General features: G+C 43.7%; 1 protein-coding gene across 5 annotated transcripts; it reads left to right on the forward strand.

Annotated features, from left to right (window-relative positions):
* The first annotated feature begins 651 nt into the window (after nt 1-651).
* On the forward strand, nt 652-16,682 carry NCOA4 (nuclear receptor coactivator 4). Of its 5 annotated transcripts, none has more exons than XM_081190897.1 (10): nt 652-792; nt 10,325-10,476; nt 10,880-11,020; nt 11,198-11,286; nt 11,725-11,833; nt 12,060-12,137; nt 12,961-13,107; nt 13,274-14,257; nt 14,464-14,553; nt 15,517-16,682. In XM_081190897.1, the coding sequence occupies exons 2-10, from the start codon at nt 10,327-10,329 to the stop codon at nt 15,520-15,522; spliced, it is 1,794 nt and encodes a 597-aa protein (XP_081047023.1). In that variant the 5' UTR covers nt 652-792; nt 10,325-10,326; the 3' UTR covers nt 15,523-16,682. The 5 variants fall into 5 exon arrangements, with proteins under 5 accessions (XP_081047023.1, XP_081047025.1, XP_081047021.1 ...); XM_081190899.1 differs by having other exon boundaries at nt 702-804; XM_081190895.1 differs by lacking the exon at nt 652-792 and adding an exon at nt 8,560-8,704.
* Nucleotides 16,683-16,820: the final 138 nt, after the last annotated feature.

Consider the following 16,820-nt stretch of genomic DNA (forward strand, 5'->3'; position numbering starts at 1 on the left):
ATTTGGTTCTGTTATAATGAGGGTATTATTGGATTGAAATTGAAAATTAATGAAAATTATTAAAAAAAGCAGCGTTGACACATATATCATGGCAATGGTGAGTGAATGCAAGCTTGTTTTTCCAACACTGTACAACTGTCATTTAATTCAGTCTACAAGCTATTAGGAAATGCTTGTTCGTTTGCTTTTATTTTGCTAAATTTGTATACCGCCCTTCTTCCAAAGGCCACAGGGGGGTTTACAACGCAAAACACATAATATAATAACAAATAATAACAACCCCTACACGACACATTTTCATAGCTGTCAACGTTTCCCTTTTTTAAGGGAAATTCCCTTACTCCGAATAGGATTCCTCGCAAGAAAAGGGAAAAGTTGACAGCTATGCATTTTTTAAAAAAGCTTAGTAAGCCCAAGGCCAAGGCCAAGGGGAAAGCCTTGAACCAAACAACCTCCCTGGCTATTTCTTTGAGCTACGAGCTATTTCCCTCCTCCCAGCCTGCTTTACGTAAAGAGGAGGTGGAAGCGACGTCGCCCACAATTGAGTCCGGGCAGCGGCTTCTGGAGGCGCGAGTGCGCATGCCTCTTCTCCCGGCAGCTTCCGTTGGTGCCTCAGTCTAACCAACGGGAGGGGGCGGCCGAATACCGTCACCCGAAGGCGCCGGGCCTCCGCGGAAACCTCGCGATATCTTGCCCCCGCTCCACCCCGCGAACCCTCTTTTCCGGCCTGAGCTCCTTGAGGGGAAAGTCGCTTCGTCGCCTTTGCGCCGGCCGCTGCCTGCAGGTTGCCGGGTGAGTCAGAAGGTGGGAGCCGCGGGTTGGGAGAAAGGGCCTCGGCCGCTGACCGGCACGAGGGTGTTGAGTGAGGTGGGGCGGAGAGGCTCGCCTTGACCTATATTGCCCTCCGCTTTCCGTCCCAGGAGCCAGTTACGTAACTGCACGTGGGAAGAGTCCAACGCGTGTCAATCTTTCTTGGCGTTCAGCGTGAAATGTAACGCCCTGCGTTGCTTCCTTACGCTGAAAGTGTCTGGTATTTCTGCGGTTGGGGATTGAACGTAAGCCCCTCCCCCTGCCAAATAAAATATTAAAAAAATGTTTTTGGTGTCGTTGGGGGGCCTAAGAAAACCCGTGGCGAGGGTGGCTCACATTCTCACCTGCTTATTAATGCCATTTATCGATCGCATTCATAGCCCAAGCAGCTCAGAGTGCATGGAGCTTTCCCCCATTCTGCTCATTTAACCCCCACAACAATCAGTGGTTTTTTCTGGGGGGTACTCAAGGGTACGCAGTACCAGCAGCTCCCCCAACAGATCACCTTAAAAGTGTGGCACTTACTGTAACAACTTCATGGTGAAAATAAAAAAAAATCCTTCCTGTAGCACCTTAAAGACCAACTAAGTTAGTTCTTGGTATAAGCTTTCGTGTGCATGCACACTTCTTCAGATACACTGAAACAGAAGTTGCCAGATCCTTCTATATAGTGAGAAGGTGGGGAGGGGTATTACTCAGAAGGGTGGTGGGAATGGGAGATTGGCAGATAGCTGAGATGAGCCTGTTGATGACTCTTAACGACTGTAATAGGTCTTACAGGAAAAGGCAAGGGGTGAGAAGGTGAGAAAGCTTATACCAAGAACTAACTTAGTTGGTCTTTAAGGTGCTACAGGAAGGAATTTTTTTTATTTTGACTATGGCAGACCAACACGGCTACCTATCTAACTGCAACTTCATGGTGAGTACCAGTACCATATTTTTCCTTTATAAAAGCAGTGACAACAACCTTGTGAGGTAGGCTAGGCAGAGAAGCAGCGAGTGGCCCAAGGCCACCCAGTGAGTTTCATGACCCAAGTGGGGGATTTGAACCTGGGTCTTCCGGGTGCTCGTTCCTGTGAGAGGGTCTGGATTCATTTATTGGCTACACAGTATTGATCCTCTTAAACAATGCTGGGCGGACTTATGTCTTACAGGATTTCCTTCGTTGTCATTGTTTTTGCTTGATCCAGCAACTGGAACATTGTGTGGGGACAGGATGGGAAATTATATATTTAGAATTAAGGAATGACAAGCCTGTTGCTTTTCAGTAGCAGAACTGGGTTCATAGCAATCTCCACCTGGTTTTCTGCATTTTAGCCATCTAATTGAGGATGAGGTGGGAGCTTTGCTGCCGCTATCATTAAATAATCTGAGAGTCAAACTCTTGCAAGTCTACCATAAATTGCCCAGATCTCAGTCTACCTTCAGCCCACCTCAGTACATGATTTTGAATATGCAGCTATCCTTATCCCTCAGTCTAGCCTCTCCACATCAGCAACATTGGAATTATGATGCCCTGTACCACATAGGAAGGGTGGAATCATGACCTCTGCCTTTTATATATAAATCCAAACATTGGGCATGATCAAGCCAGAGTTAAGTGTTTCTCTGGTTGGTTACTTATATTAGGAATTAAGAGGCAGTGGTGGCAAGCTGTAGCTGATGTGGATAGGGGAAAGTTGCTACACAGTGCAATTGTTGTCTAGTACGGTTGTTATGGAGTGGGTGGGGTTGCCTCTCAAAAAGGCCAGAACTTCCCTGGCAGGTGCAGCCACACCCTTGCAATTCCTTGCGTGGTATGATTGCAGCACCAGTCTGTCTGGTGCATTACTGAAAGCTTTGAGGTTACATTGGCTGGTGCAAGTCTTGTCTTCTGGTATTCTCAAAATAATTTGGTTGCAGATATGAGTGTCATGGTAGATACAGCAGGGCTGTATACCCCGCCAGATGGGTGGAGTATAAATAATAACAATAATATAATATGCTTATCACTACAGTTGGGGTTGTGGGGCACAGGGAGAGCTTTCAGCCCCTGCTAAGAAGCAAGAATGTAGAACTGCATGACAGCAAGAGCTATTTAAATGTTTGAGATTAAGTGTCTGCATGCTGAAAGCTACAGGGAAATGGAGTTGTGGGATATAAGATTATCTTGGGCTTTGAAAAGGGAGAGAAATTTCTTTAAGTGAAACAGCATTTACATTCATCTCTGCTTAATACTCTCTCACCCTGGTATCAAGGTAAAGGAAATTTAGGAAAGGAAATCCCAGCTCTGCCTTAGTGATGACATAGTGTCCTGTGTGCATCTCAGGAAGCTTCACTTGCACAGCAGTTAGGAGTAATTATTTTCAGCAGCAGCAGCAGCCTTCTCTATTGCCTACTATTCTTCTAAAATCTAGAATTGGGACTAGTCTTTGTCATAATGCTGGAAGTGATGTGTGTAGAAAATTGGGAAGTGCATGCATTTAAGAGTCTCTGAATCTTGGTCTTAATGTAAAAGCCACTTACCACACCTTCCGGAGTTTGTATCTTAAAAATATATGCTCCAGCAGATTTAGTTTATTGTGAAACAACAACAAAACCATACATCTATAAATCAAGAACCAATTACCGTATTTTTTGCACCATAACACTCACTTTTTTCCTCCTAGAAAGTAAGGGGAAATGTCTGTGCGTGTTATGGAGGGAATGCCTACGGGTGGCATGCCTACGGATTTTCCTCCTCTAAAAACTACGTGCGTGTTATGGTCGGGTGCGTGTTATAGAGCGAAAAATACGGTAATCATCAGCATGTCTTGTTTTCTGTCACCAATTTGTTCTGTGTTGGGGGTAAAAGGAAGTATACTTGGTTTCAGTGATATATGTTTATTAAAAGTTGAGTCCTGTTGTTGAGACATGGGCAAGTGGCTTTTTGTTGAAGCTTCTGGGTTTTAGGGGAAATTCCTGAGGCTTTATGCTGCAGCTTTTATTTGCATGTGTTTTATGTTTTTCTCTCTTGTATTGGATTAAGAGGAAAGGGTGTCAAAATAGAACAAAGTTGTTTTTTCCCTTTGGTCTCCTTTTAATAGAAACACATAGATAATGGAAAACTGGCAAGTCATAAAGTAGGTGACTTGATGATTCTGTAAGAATATAATCTTGTGTTTACGAGCATGCGAAGAATATGACCACAAAACCTTTCAGGCACCACATGTTTTGAAGGTGCGATTGGATTTGCAGTCCCTTCAAAATGATTTGTTGGAAAACCACACAGAGCATTATGCTTCTATTAAAATAACCTAGAGGAGCACTGGGTAACATGAAGTGGTTGTGTTTACTTTACTTCACATTGTCTTTCAAATGTCCCCCGTCCCCCCCATTGCTGCACACACAGTAAGGATATAGCCCCATGCATGTACTGGCTGTGATGGGGACACTCCAGTTCCTAGTTACAACCTTAGAAAATACTATCAGTGTTCGGACAGACAGTTGTCAAGAATGTCAGTGTTAACTTCCTTTTGCTTTGATAGGCTTTGTCTGGTGTGTGCAAGTTGTATGGAGCAGGGAATGTCTTTAGCTTGTAAACAGCCTCTTGACTATAAGGTTCACTGGGCAGTTCCCCCCCTTTCCTTGTAGGCCCAAAGTGACTGACATAAATATTATATGTGTGGGTAAGTTGGCTTGGTCTTTCGTTTCCCCTCCTTCCTCCAGCCCCTCATGAACACCAGGAGTCTTTGCATGAGGATCCTCCAGACTGCGTGAGGGGCAGCCCAAGCTCACAAAGTTGGATTCCACCCATAGTTTTTATTTGCCTTGTGCTCTTTGTTTTTAAGAAGCTGGGCAGGGAAAAGTTATATGGGAAGAAGTGTTTGGTTTTAGTTTCAAGCGATCAGAGCATTAATTAGGTTTAGTAAAATGATGTTGCTGCTGGAATATCTGATACAGAGATACTTAATGGTGCATGTAAAGCAGTTGTATCCATACAGTATTCCTTGTGGTTGCATGCAGCTACTTGGTTAACTATTAGTGCTCATGTAGATGGGAAGGGGAGGACTTAGCTATGCTGGGAATTTAGGTTCTCTAACATAACACAGTGCCAGAATATAGGAGGGGGAGGCCTATGGTATTGCTAATAAGTGCTTCTTTCCCCAACATACTTTAGAAATGATATATTCTGTGAAACAGGAACACAATGTTGCAAGAGTTGCAGTTCCTCTTGTAATGAACCTAAAATATCTTCTAGTTCCGTTATAGAGGGTTATTTGAACTAACTTGTACCTATACGTCTGCTTTCAGTCTTTGGCACAGTGAGTTGTATGTTTCAAGGAAAAGCCATGTTGCTTTTCGGAACATCCTGACCCATTTTGTCTGCATATGTAGCACAGCTTCTTCTTCTTGTGTCTTGGTCCTACAATCATTAACAATCCTTGAGCTTTTGTGGAAGTCTCGTGACTTATAGGATCTATAGTTTGTTGACTATAGTTGACTATGGAGTTAAGATACATTTCAGAAGGCAAGGTAGCTTAGAGCTCATATGTGGGATGTGTTTTGGAATAGATAGGGTTGCCATATTTCAAAGGGTGAAAATTTGGACACAAAAGTTGTTGAGCTATTTTTAAGGAGACTTCTGGCAGATATGACACTCAAGCTATTTCCACCCAGACACTGTTTCCAACTGCCGTATTCTGCCTATGTCCGGGAATTCTGGACGTATGGCAACCCTAGAATAGGAGAAACTTGGGAGAGGTGGCTGGGGTAGGATATCTGTTTCCTTGTCCTGATGAGTGGGTAATCTGGAACATTCCTATTATTAAAGTCTGCATGCTGCTTGTGATATGTGTGAACATGCTGCCATTATTATTATTATTATTATTATTATTATTATTATTATTATACCACCCTATACCCACAGGTCTCAGGGCGGTTCACAGGATGAAATCAGAATATAAAACCACAAAATACAGAATCAAAATAAAAACAACTGAAGTCAACCTTAACCCTATCTGAAGTCAAATATCACAAGAACTCTGATATCTCCTCACATACAGATGCCAGTGAGATCATAGCATGGTAGAGTTGGGGCCTTGAGGGTAATCCAACCCCTTGCAGCGCACATTTTGTTTTCCAAGTAGTACCAAACAAGCAATAATTCCATTATACACATGTCTGTGCTTGAATTATGTAAGCTTTGTCAGGTAGGGAATAATAGTGGGATATATTTCAACATTTTGTGGTTTAAGCTGGCAGATGGATATTAGTATGATTCTTCAGGCAAAACAAACTGAACCTAGAATGATCTAACTGAACACCTGCATTAAGCAGGCTAGAAGGACTGTCATCTTGTAAGCAATTAAAAAAAATATTCTTGAGTAATGCAGGCTTATTTAAAAGCTGATTATGAGTAATAAGGACTACATTTGACAAAACTGCTCGTAGTTTGTCCCACAAATGTTTAGCAGACAAACTTACAAAAGAATTATGTTATCTGCAGCCTTAATTGGCTTAGCATTTTAATTTGTTTCGTTTGATCATTCAAGCATTGCTGCAGTAAAATATAGAAAGAAATAGGAAGGGGTATAAACCACTTACATGCCCAGGGTTGGCTGCAAAAGTACAAATGGTGAAAGTTGAGCTAATAGTTCATATTTGATTTTTGGGTGTATGCTACACTTGTTGATTTGAGAGAAGGCTGGTGTGTTGTGTCTGGAGTGCTCAGCAATAACGTTCACCGGATGGCCTCGGAAAATTTGTACCCTCGCAGCCTAACTTTGTAGGCAGGTTGAGATGATAGAATTGGGTGGCTGGGGTAGAACTACGTATATTGCCTTCAGCTCTTGGAGGAAAAGAGGTGTGAATAAATGTAAAAAGAATTTATTATATACTAAAAATGTGCTAGGGATGCGGGTGGCGCTATGGGTTAAACCACAGAGCCTAGGGCTTGCCGATCAGAAGGTCAGCAGTTCGAATCTCTGCGACAGCGTGAACTCCCGTTGTTTGGTCCCAGCTCCTGCCCACCTAGCAGTTCGACAGCACGTCAAAGTGCAAGTAGATAAATAGGTACCACTCCGGTGGGAAGGTAAACGGCATTTCCGTGCCCTGCTCTGGTTTGCCAGAAGCGGCTTAGTCATGCTGGCCACATGACCCGGAAGCTGTACACCGGCTCCCTCGGCCAATAAAGCGAGATGAGCGCCGCAACCCCAGAGTCTGCCACGACTGGACTTAATGATCAGGTGTCCCCTTTACCCCTTACTAAAAATGAACTTCTTCCAAACACGGAGTCTTCCATAGTCAAAACAGCACTGCTTACACAGGGAGCAAGTTTCGGGGGGAGCGCCAAGCTTTGCAGAAATACAGAGAATCTTTTGAGAGTGTGCTTCCTCAGGGTTGACTTTAAATAGCTACGTGAGGGTGATGTATGCTTTGCACACATTGATTGCTGGCTGGCTGTTGGTGGGGAATGGAGTTCCCTGGAAAATGGTCTGGCAAGCTGGCTGGAAGGCTGAACAGGAGCACTCCACCGTGTGTGATTTTGTACCACTGGTCCTTGGATGGTAATTCTAATAGCCACATTGACTAGGCTGGTTTGGACACCTAATCCTATGCATGCTCTCTTGCAACATTTAAAGATGCCTCATACCGTGCTGGACCATAGATCCATCTAGCTCAGTAGAAGGAAACCTGTGCTTGGAAACCTAGACCCCCTGGCAGGGGCTGATAGAAGTTGAGGTCCAAGCTGGCTAATGGTTGGGGGGGGGTCAAGTTATAGTCCCAACAGCAACTGATGCAGCTCAACACCCCCCCCCCCACTCCCTTAGCCAATACCGGCTCTTCTGTAAGTGGATGCCTGCAGAAACATTTCTCAAACCTGCTTCCTGAGATCCTTTCAGGCGGGGCTTCAACGTGGCACTTTTGCCCTTGAGGAAGGAAGGAAGGAAGTTCTGCGTGCCTGTCAAATGTGCATATAGGATCAGGCCAATGGTTGCATTTTGGAGGGCCGTAATGGAACCTCTCGGCATAGCAAAGGCTTGAAGAAACAGGCCTCTTTTAATGCACACCTTTTGGTAGTCCCAAGATTGAAACCAAATTAAGAATGCCACATTTCTGTGTCTCTCTCTTCATAACCCGAGGTATTATTTCTGGTTCCAGTAGTAGATAGGTAGCCGTGTTGGTCTGCCATAGTCAAAATAAAAAAATTCCTTCCAGTAGCACCTTAAAGACCAACTAAGTTAGTTCTTGGTATGAGCTTTCGTGTGCATGCACACTTCTTCAGATTCTTCTGGGTTAGCGGAGTCTGTAACCTGAAGCCAAGGTACCACTGTATAAATAAAAGGAAACATGCATAATAACCCCTAAACCAAGCCTTAGGTTCCACATGGAGCGTTGGAATATGGCAATAGCTCTGGCTACACCCAAACCATCTTAGAAATGGTCCTGTGAACCACCCTGAGACCTGCGGGTATAGGGCGCTATACAAATTTTATTAATAATAATAATAGTCGCAAATCTATAAGGCATGCATGCGCCTAGTGGCAAATCCTTTTTTAGGAGGCGGATTTCCCCTCTTTGGAACAAGCCTACGTGCCTCTCGGTTCCATTTGCATTTGGCCTTTCGCCCCCGATCTCCAGGACGGATCGGGCTCCCTCCCCGCGAGAGTTGCTGGGCAGTTTTCAAGCCTCCTCCCTCCCTCCCTCCGCGAAGACGTGCAAGGCTCCGTCCCAGCTGTGGCGGCTCTGGCCACGTGGGCGAGGAGGGCGGGAGCGTGGGAGGAGCCGAGGGGCGGGCCCGGAATGTGCTCTGGGAAGCAGGCGCCTTTAAAGCAGCCTTGCTCTGGGCGGATAGCGTTATCTCGTGCTGCAGGCGCCGGCCCCTGGCTCGGGAGGAAGCGGCCCTCGTCCTCCCTAGAAACGCGAGAGACCGGTGCATAAGGTATGCAGGATTGCAGGGCGGGAGGGAAGCGAAGGGGCAGCCCATGGCAGCCAAAATGGCCCCAAGGATGCACAATTGGGATCAAGCCCCCTTCCGGGAGAAATGTGCACTGGGCCGGCCGCCTCCGATGCCAGGAAGCAGAGAAGGCGCCCGCCTCTGAAAATTGCACGCGCGAGCAAGCCCCCTGGATCTTAGCGGGGAAATAAGCGTAGCACCGGGCTGCCGAGGTTGGCTGGTTTCATTTCGCGTGCTGCTTAATATTAACAGAAGCTGCTGCTCGTTTCCACATTCCTCAGGGGTGCAGGGGCTAGAAGTCTTGATTTCTTTACAGGCTACGTCTGCTTCGCTGATCTACTTGTAGCAAGGTTGCGGGGGGGGGGCGAGAGTGATCCTACAACGGGGGGAGACATTGGGTGGTATTCAGCTAAGTTTTGCTTGAAATAGACACACTGAAATTAATGGACCTAATTTAGTCATTACTCGTAGACTCACTGAGTAAAACTTGGCCGAGTGGCACCTATTATTTTCAAAGCTGGTGTCTGAATTCTTTGCTGGATTTACATTGGAAAGAATGCCAGTAGCATAGACTGTGAGCATGGCCAGGATTTTTGTTGGGGGAGGGGAGTTGTTGAGCTTTTTAGGGGAGATCAGGGGTAAAAATCCCTCCAAAAAGAAGATATTAGGGGGCAGGCCCTTGCCTCCCCTTGGCTATGCCCATGTCTGTGAGGCATCTTAAACTGAACTAAATTTTAGTTCTGTTTGCTGGGAACCACATCTGTGTCATCTTGAGTTCAATGATGGAAGAAAAGAGGGGTGAAAATGTAATAAAATAGAAAGTAATGGGGCTGAAAACTTTTAAAAAAGGTGAGTGCAATATGCATGTTCCCTCAAAAGTATGGCCTATTGCAGACAATAGAATTTCTGCTAAGTGTAGGACTGCTGCTTTAATCACCCAAATGGGGGGGGGGGAATGCTTCAAGGGGCATGGAATATGGTCTTGTGGAACTGAACAGGGAACTAGTATTGAAAAACTGGTCCCTGCTGGGTTCTGGAAAGTGCAGGTGATTTACTTTAATAGGGGAAAACATTTATTGAAACATTCTGTCCAATTACAATCTGAAGTCCTGTAAAACATATTTGAGTTTGTTGGTTGTGTAACTTGTCTCTAGGAATGTGCTAGTATCGTGGGTGTCTGAAAGAATTCTTTAGAGTTTTTGGGAAGTCTATGTGCAACTTTAATTTATAATCTGTGGTCCTGAGCATTAGTTAAACTTGTTGTGAGCAAGGCAGGAGTGTGCAAAGATGATAGAAGCCATCTCTGAAGCCAGCTGGATAATGCAGCTGCTGCTTCCACCTAACAAATACTGGAAGTGTTGATCTTTTGAAAATGCAGAGGGAAGACTATAGTCAAGGACTGGGAAAGAAAAGACTAACAGCACAATTAAGACAGACTTGGGTTGCAAGAATCCTTGGGCACAAATATGCTGGCTGGGTGGCAAAATTATCTAGAATAGTGAAAACAATATTGTGTAGTCTGTTGCCCATTTCATCCTCCTTTGCTTGTTCGAGTGGGGCATATTGGCACATTATTTTTTGTGTTTCTCTTTTTAGAAATGTCAAGGATGAGTCTACCCCAAGAGACAAGTGCAAGCTCCAGTAGCAAGGAACCCCTTGTCAAATGTCTTCAGGCTAAGAAGGACTTGGAGACAGCAATTGCTGGAGTAGTCAAGGCTGAACAGCAAGTTAAAGACAACTGGAGAGAGGTATTTGCGGGACAGGAAGGGGAAGAAATAAATTTTAAAAAACCATAGCTGATTCTGGAGGTTATCCTCTTGTTGCTGCTCCATGTATACTAAAGCATCACATATGTAGCAGCACCTCCTGCTTTACTATACCTGAATACTTCATCATTCCTCATCGATGCCAGGGAGCAATACTATAAATGCATCTTGTGGCAGTGTTGGGAGCCTTGGAAGAGGGTCACTTGTGTGCTAGCTATCTCTTGAAACTTTCCACGTTGAAATGGGGGCTCACCACTGCATGAAGTACAAACAACTTGGCATAACAATGATATTAAATGGGCTTTGGTTGATTCTACTTCAGACACTTGTGGCTTAGAACTAGTCTTAAGAACAGTGACTGAATCCAGCATTTTTTATCTTGCAGGTGAAAGGTCAAATTCACAGCTGCATCAGCCGCCACCTGGAATGCTTGCGCAGCCGTGAAGTTTGGTTGCTTGAGCAGGTGGATCTCATTCAGCAGCTGAAAGAGGAAGCCTTGCAACAGCAGGCCCAGCAACTCTGTTGGGTAAGGTCGAACCGTACACTTAGTTCAGTTTATGCTTGAAACTCTTGGTTCAGAACTACAGTAATTTAGCCTTGAGTATGTGCTAGTTGTGATTGGCATAAGAACACATTGAGCCTTGCTGAAGTTGGCTCCTGATGTTCATAGTGAAGTCACGTATAGTCCTTTTGTCTCTTACAGTTGTTAGGACAATTCAATTGCCTCATCCATCAGCTGGAGCAGCCTCACAGTAATGACCTTGCCAATCAAATTTCATCGTGTTTGGAGAGGTAAGCAAATCTACTGAATTCATCTTACTGCCAGGCTTAGAATTACTAAAATTACAAGGTGTGTTTCACACCATTATCAGTGGTATGAGATTGCATACAATTTATCTTCCTGCAAAAGAGAACCTCCAATTTCCTAATGTGTCTTGAAAATATTGAACTACAGATTTAAAAATTGTGACCTTGGAAAGTGACTGACCTATATGTGTCTTGGTTTTGATTTGTTGATCAAATTGGTAAGAACCTGAGAGGCCTAATATCCTTGGCACAGTTCAAAATAGGTCACAAAGGCCTTGTTTTCAGCAGGGTCTGCTCAACTTTTAATCTAATGAACAGTGGCTTCATTTTGGGGCTATGGAAAATGATCGTGATCATTTGCTTTTTCAACTTGAGTGCTTGATGCATATTTTCTCTTCACCCCCCACCCCACCCCTTTGACAGACTGGGCAATTTAACTCTCCAACCAGAAGAAAATTCCATTCTGAGTTTTGAGGCGAATATGCCATTCCTTCGTGAGGCCATCACATCTTTTGGCTCAATCACAACAATGGTGAGTAGAGGATTTCCTCAAGGGTGTGGGATCTGTTCTATGTATCTGCTACTTGGAAACCTATAATCAGTAGCTACAATCCTGAAGGGCTGCATAAGTTCATGGTTTTCAACATGTTATTGGCTTGAAAAATTCCAGAATTTTAAAATGACAAGCTCAGTAAGAAGTAAGTTACAACCTGTAAGCTTTATCATAATTCTGACTTGCTCTGTGTATTTAAAAATAGCAAACATCTGATGATGATGAAGACTACACCCCATGGATTCCTGCCAAGAACTGCCCTGTGCCAGCCAAACTTGAGCAGGTAGAGTTAAAAGTTGTTTCCTGCATGATAGCAGCAGAACAGACGTATCTACCAGCATTTCATTGTGGGTTCTGTGACTTGAGAGACTTAACGGAAGGCTTGATTAGAGGTATAGGACCAAGTGTGCTTGCTGTGACCTTACAATCCAGGAACAGGGAACGTCTTCCAGCACATGCCCAACTGCCCCACATCTGACATCAGACTGCAAAGAAAGAATTCAAATTGCCATTTAGCAAGTGGGACTTGCATTCACTGCCTTTCCAACTTTGTGCCAAATGGAAGCCTTGCTGGGAATGGCTACAACTCCAGCATTCCTGATTCTGCCAAAAGCAGGGCATGTGCAGGCACTGTTTGAATCCAAACTACCTGAAAAGTGGTTTGAACTCATGGTGATGGTGGGTGGCTGTGCCCATGTCAAAATTGCTAGCAGAAGGTGGGGAAGTTCAGGATCTGGACAGCAGGCCCACCCCTATTCTGACTTTTCAGGGCGATTACCTTTTGCATGCACCATAAGCGAGCATGCCTTTCATCTGTAGGGAGTTGCTACAATATTTAGAACTCTATGTATTTCCTGTGAACAGCTATCATGCCATGACCCACCAATTAGGGCACTTGATAATAGGTCTAAACTGAGCATGCTGTGCAAATTCACAACAAATCTGATTCCAAAAGTGTTTCCTGCTCAAATGTTGAAAGAATCCCTTCATAAATCTGTCAGGCTCCAATGATGGTTTGGTTGTTCCTTGGGGTGGTGGTAGTTTTTTCCTGGTGATCTCTAACCAGAACTGAATGTGTAACAATAAGTTTGCTGTTGTGATGTTAGCAGAAGCCTTCTTATGGAACTGTGGGGTTCCCACTCTCTGACTGGCTTCTTGGAAGTAAACCTGACAGTGCCTGCTGTGGCCCGCATGTTCCTAGCAAGAACTACGAAGACTGGCTCTTGAAAACACATTCACCAGGGACCAACCAGGTAAAGTATTCTAATTGATTACAGTACTTGGGAAAAAGTAAGTTTTAGAACTGGTGGGATGTCTCATTTTACATTTTCTGCATTACACCAAGGTGCAAATGGTATCTTGTTAACTGAACTTTTTTCTTGGAAGTTTTTAACGTTTGGTATCCATTTTGTTTGTCAGGATTTAAAGTCTCCTAAAATGTGTTACTTGGAGCAAGCCTGGGGAAATCTGAGAAACTTGGAGAATTGGCTCCTGCAGAACCAACAAGAAGGATCTCCTGAGAAAATGGATTCACGCCGGCGCAAAAGTTCCACCTCCACAGTTAGTTCCTCTTTTTCCATTGAAAAGATAGATGAGTTGGAGCTCCTGGAGCAAGAAGAGATGGATCTTTCCGACTGGCTGCTTACGCCTTCTGAATCGGAAAACATGAATGCCTTGGAGAAGTGGGAATGCGTGTTTAAGCCCTTTAGGGAGGAATACAATATCAGCGATTGGCTCCCCAAAGCCGATTCCTGCAACAATTGTTGTGGCATCCAGGCCAAGGGTATAGAAATAGAAAACCTTGGCAATCTCCGGTGCCTCGGTGAGCACCTGGAAGGGAAGAAATCGTCCACCAATGATGCCTGGCTTCTGCAGCCCTCTTTCAAAGTCGAAGACGTATGCAGAGCCAATGAGCCATGTTCTAGCTTTTCAGAGTGTGTGTGCGATGGAAACTGTGAGAAGGAAGCTCTCTGCAAGTGGCTTCTTCGGAAGGAAGGCAAGGATAAAAATGGGGTACCAGTAGGACAGACACCTAGCTCCATCACTGAGCCTGGTGAAGCTAAGCCGCCCCTGAACATCTGGCTCTATCCTCAACAGCTGGGGGAGGAACCGGTCCCTTCTGCAACCGAACAGGACAGTCCCGATATTCTAAAACCACTGAAAGAATTGCTTGAAACCCCATTAACAACCTGGCTAGCCAAGCCAGAGGCCATAGCATTGGGTGCAGAGGAGAAAGCAAGCAGGGAGAAAGCAGAAGTGAGTTGCAAGAGTTCTCTTCTGGAGCTTCTAGAACCATTCCACCTCCCTCTTAATGTAAACAGCTGGGTGTTGTCTTCAGCGAACACAGACTCTTCCAGTCAGCCTCCTGCAGAAGACAAATGGCTGCAACGCAAGAAGGCACATGTATGTATTAACACTCAACTGTCTCTGGCTCCTTTAGCATTACATTTTTTTAATAGCTCCTACAAGTTCCTTGAAAGTATGTGGTGAGGAGTCTTAGCTTCTTAAGATTACTTTTTAGCGCCACTTGCAGCTTGTTCAAAAATACAGGATTAGAATGGTGGTCCACACTAGGTGCAGCTTAATGAGAAATCTGCCTTTTATTCCAGGACTACGGCCTTCCTACAGTGTGTGACCTCTTTGCATGTATGAAGCTGAATGGAGAGAGAGAGAAATGGCTATATCAGAATCCTCTACAGGTAACCATTCAGTTGCCATTTCTCATTTTAGCAAGAGTCTTTTAACACCTTTCCTTTGATAAGCTTGTTTATTCACCTCCAAGGTTTCAAGCAGCCAAAGTTCCTAAAAACTTGAGGGATCAAACATTACCATCCCTGGTTCCTTGAACTATGAATAATTATTGTAACCCAGTAGTAGATAGGTAGCCGTGTTGGTCTGCCATAGTCAAAATAAAAAAATTCCTTCCAGTAGCACCTTAAAGACCAACTAAGTTAGTTCTTGGTATGAGCTTTCGTGTGCATGCACACGAAAGCTCATACCAAGAACTAACTTAGTTGGTCTTTAAGGTGCTACTGGAAGGAATTTTTTTATTGTAACCCAGTCATTTTGCCCTGTGTTCCTTGGATCTTTAAGCACGACTTGGACTAGTTTTTAAAGTTGTATATTTGGCCAACCTACACTTTAGATTTTTGCGATGAAGTCTGAGGTGGTCATATTCTTGAAACCGGATACTCTCCCTTGTGATGGAATGGGTAATGTGATGACAATCTGCAATTCTGGGTGTCACTACTCAGTTGCTCTGTAACAGTTCGCCCACATTGACCTTCAGACGAGGGAATTTCCTGGCTCTGGAGTTTCTGTAGGTTTATCTTCTGTTAGCCACATGGCATGTTTGAAGGGAGAGGGGAAAGTTTAATGTGCATATGATGGCATCGTGTAGGCATAAACTGTTGCACTGGTCTATGAACCCTTATCCAGGTCAATTGCTTCAGGAATGTACACTGCAAAGTATGTAGCCCACAACCAGGATCTGCTGATACAGAGTGTGTTTAACCTTCCAAGAATATCATGGGTGTAGTTGCACAATTCCAGCAATATTACTGTTTCCAGTAATTGAATCTAGTAAGACAGGTGCATTTGAAAAAAAGATGTTTTTTGTGTAGCTTCTGTTCTAATGTAACAATTCTGGATTGCATTTCTAGATGTGAAAAACCTGGACTGTTTGAAGAGTTACCTTTTTGCTGATCATCGCACATTTGTACTGACTGCAATCTACTGCATTTATGTGGCTGATTCATCTGCCTCTTCCAAACTTCACTTTAAAGCTGTATGTAGCTGAGTTATGGTTGTCAACTTTGGGCTGTGGATTTGACTCATGCCGCAAAGAAGCAACTGTATGCATCCTAGGGGCCTATGAAATGAAGATCTTTCCCTGGCTGGTCACATGGAAGTCAGTGCTTTGAAATATCTTCCTGATTATATTTGGAGTACACATGGCACAAAAGACTCTTGCTTCCTGTTCCATGACTGCTGAGTAGAGGATTTAGAAGTAAACTCTAACTTAGACCCCAGGGAGGGAAAACTCCTTTAATTTAGCAAACCTATCCTTTATTTTAAACAACTCCTGGTTGTAAATATATTAGACATTTTAGACCAATATATTTACAGTAATCCTGCTCTTATGCAACAATGATTGTTTTAGAGCGTCATACCAAGTGGTTAAAATGTTTTATTTTCTTGGAATGGATCCTATACCAAACCAGATCAGAAGCTTCCCAGTAACTTGGTGCCAACCTTAAGTTGTGGAAATTGACCAGGATTCAAGTGGTGTCTAGGTATTCTAAAGCACATTGCTATTTAATGCAAATTTAACTTCCATGTTTCTTAACTTTATACTATTATTGATATTCAGATTAAGTAGATTTAGGTGTTGGGGTAAAGTAAATGTTGCTTAAGTACAACCTTAATACCACTTGCCTTGTATCACAGGATATTAAGGCATTTCTGAGAAGCTCTGATCTTTGTCAAAAAATCATCTTAAAGTGCTCTTTGACTGGTGTGAGTAGACTGATCTAAACTACTGAAAACTATATAAACTTAGGCCTTCAGTAGCAAAAGGGTTATTGTCACCTGTCTTTAAGCAGTGCACTCCTTTAATTGCAGTAGTAGTTTGAGCCATTTAATGGAAATGTGTGGCTTTTGAATGTTTAACAAACCTCAGATAGTTGACCTGAAATGAATAATGAAAATGGAGGCCAAGCCTACTGTCTTTATCAAGTCCTAAGAATTGCTCTCTCTTCATCAGTTCAATATTTCCTGATGCTGATTAAGTCTTTCCATTAAACCATTGCTGTGAACAAAAAACAAAGTTTTTCTTTGCATACTTCTGTTTCTTCATGGGAGATTTTGTGAAAATGTTATAAACAGGGTACGTACACAGAAACTTCTTAGTTTGACATGTGCAGACTTTGTATAATTATATGGTTTGCATGTGAATACTAGAAAA

The sequence above is a fragment of the Podarcis bocagei genome (assembly GCF_964188305.1).
Source record: "Podarcis bocagei genome assembly, chromosome: 4".
Classification (NCBI taxonomy): domain Eukaryota; kingdom Metazoa; phylum Chordata; class Lepidosauria; order Squamata; family Lacertidae; genus Podarcis; species Podarcis bocagei.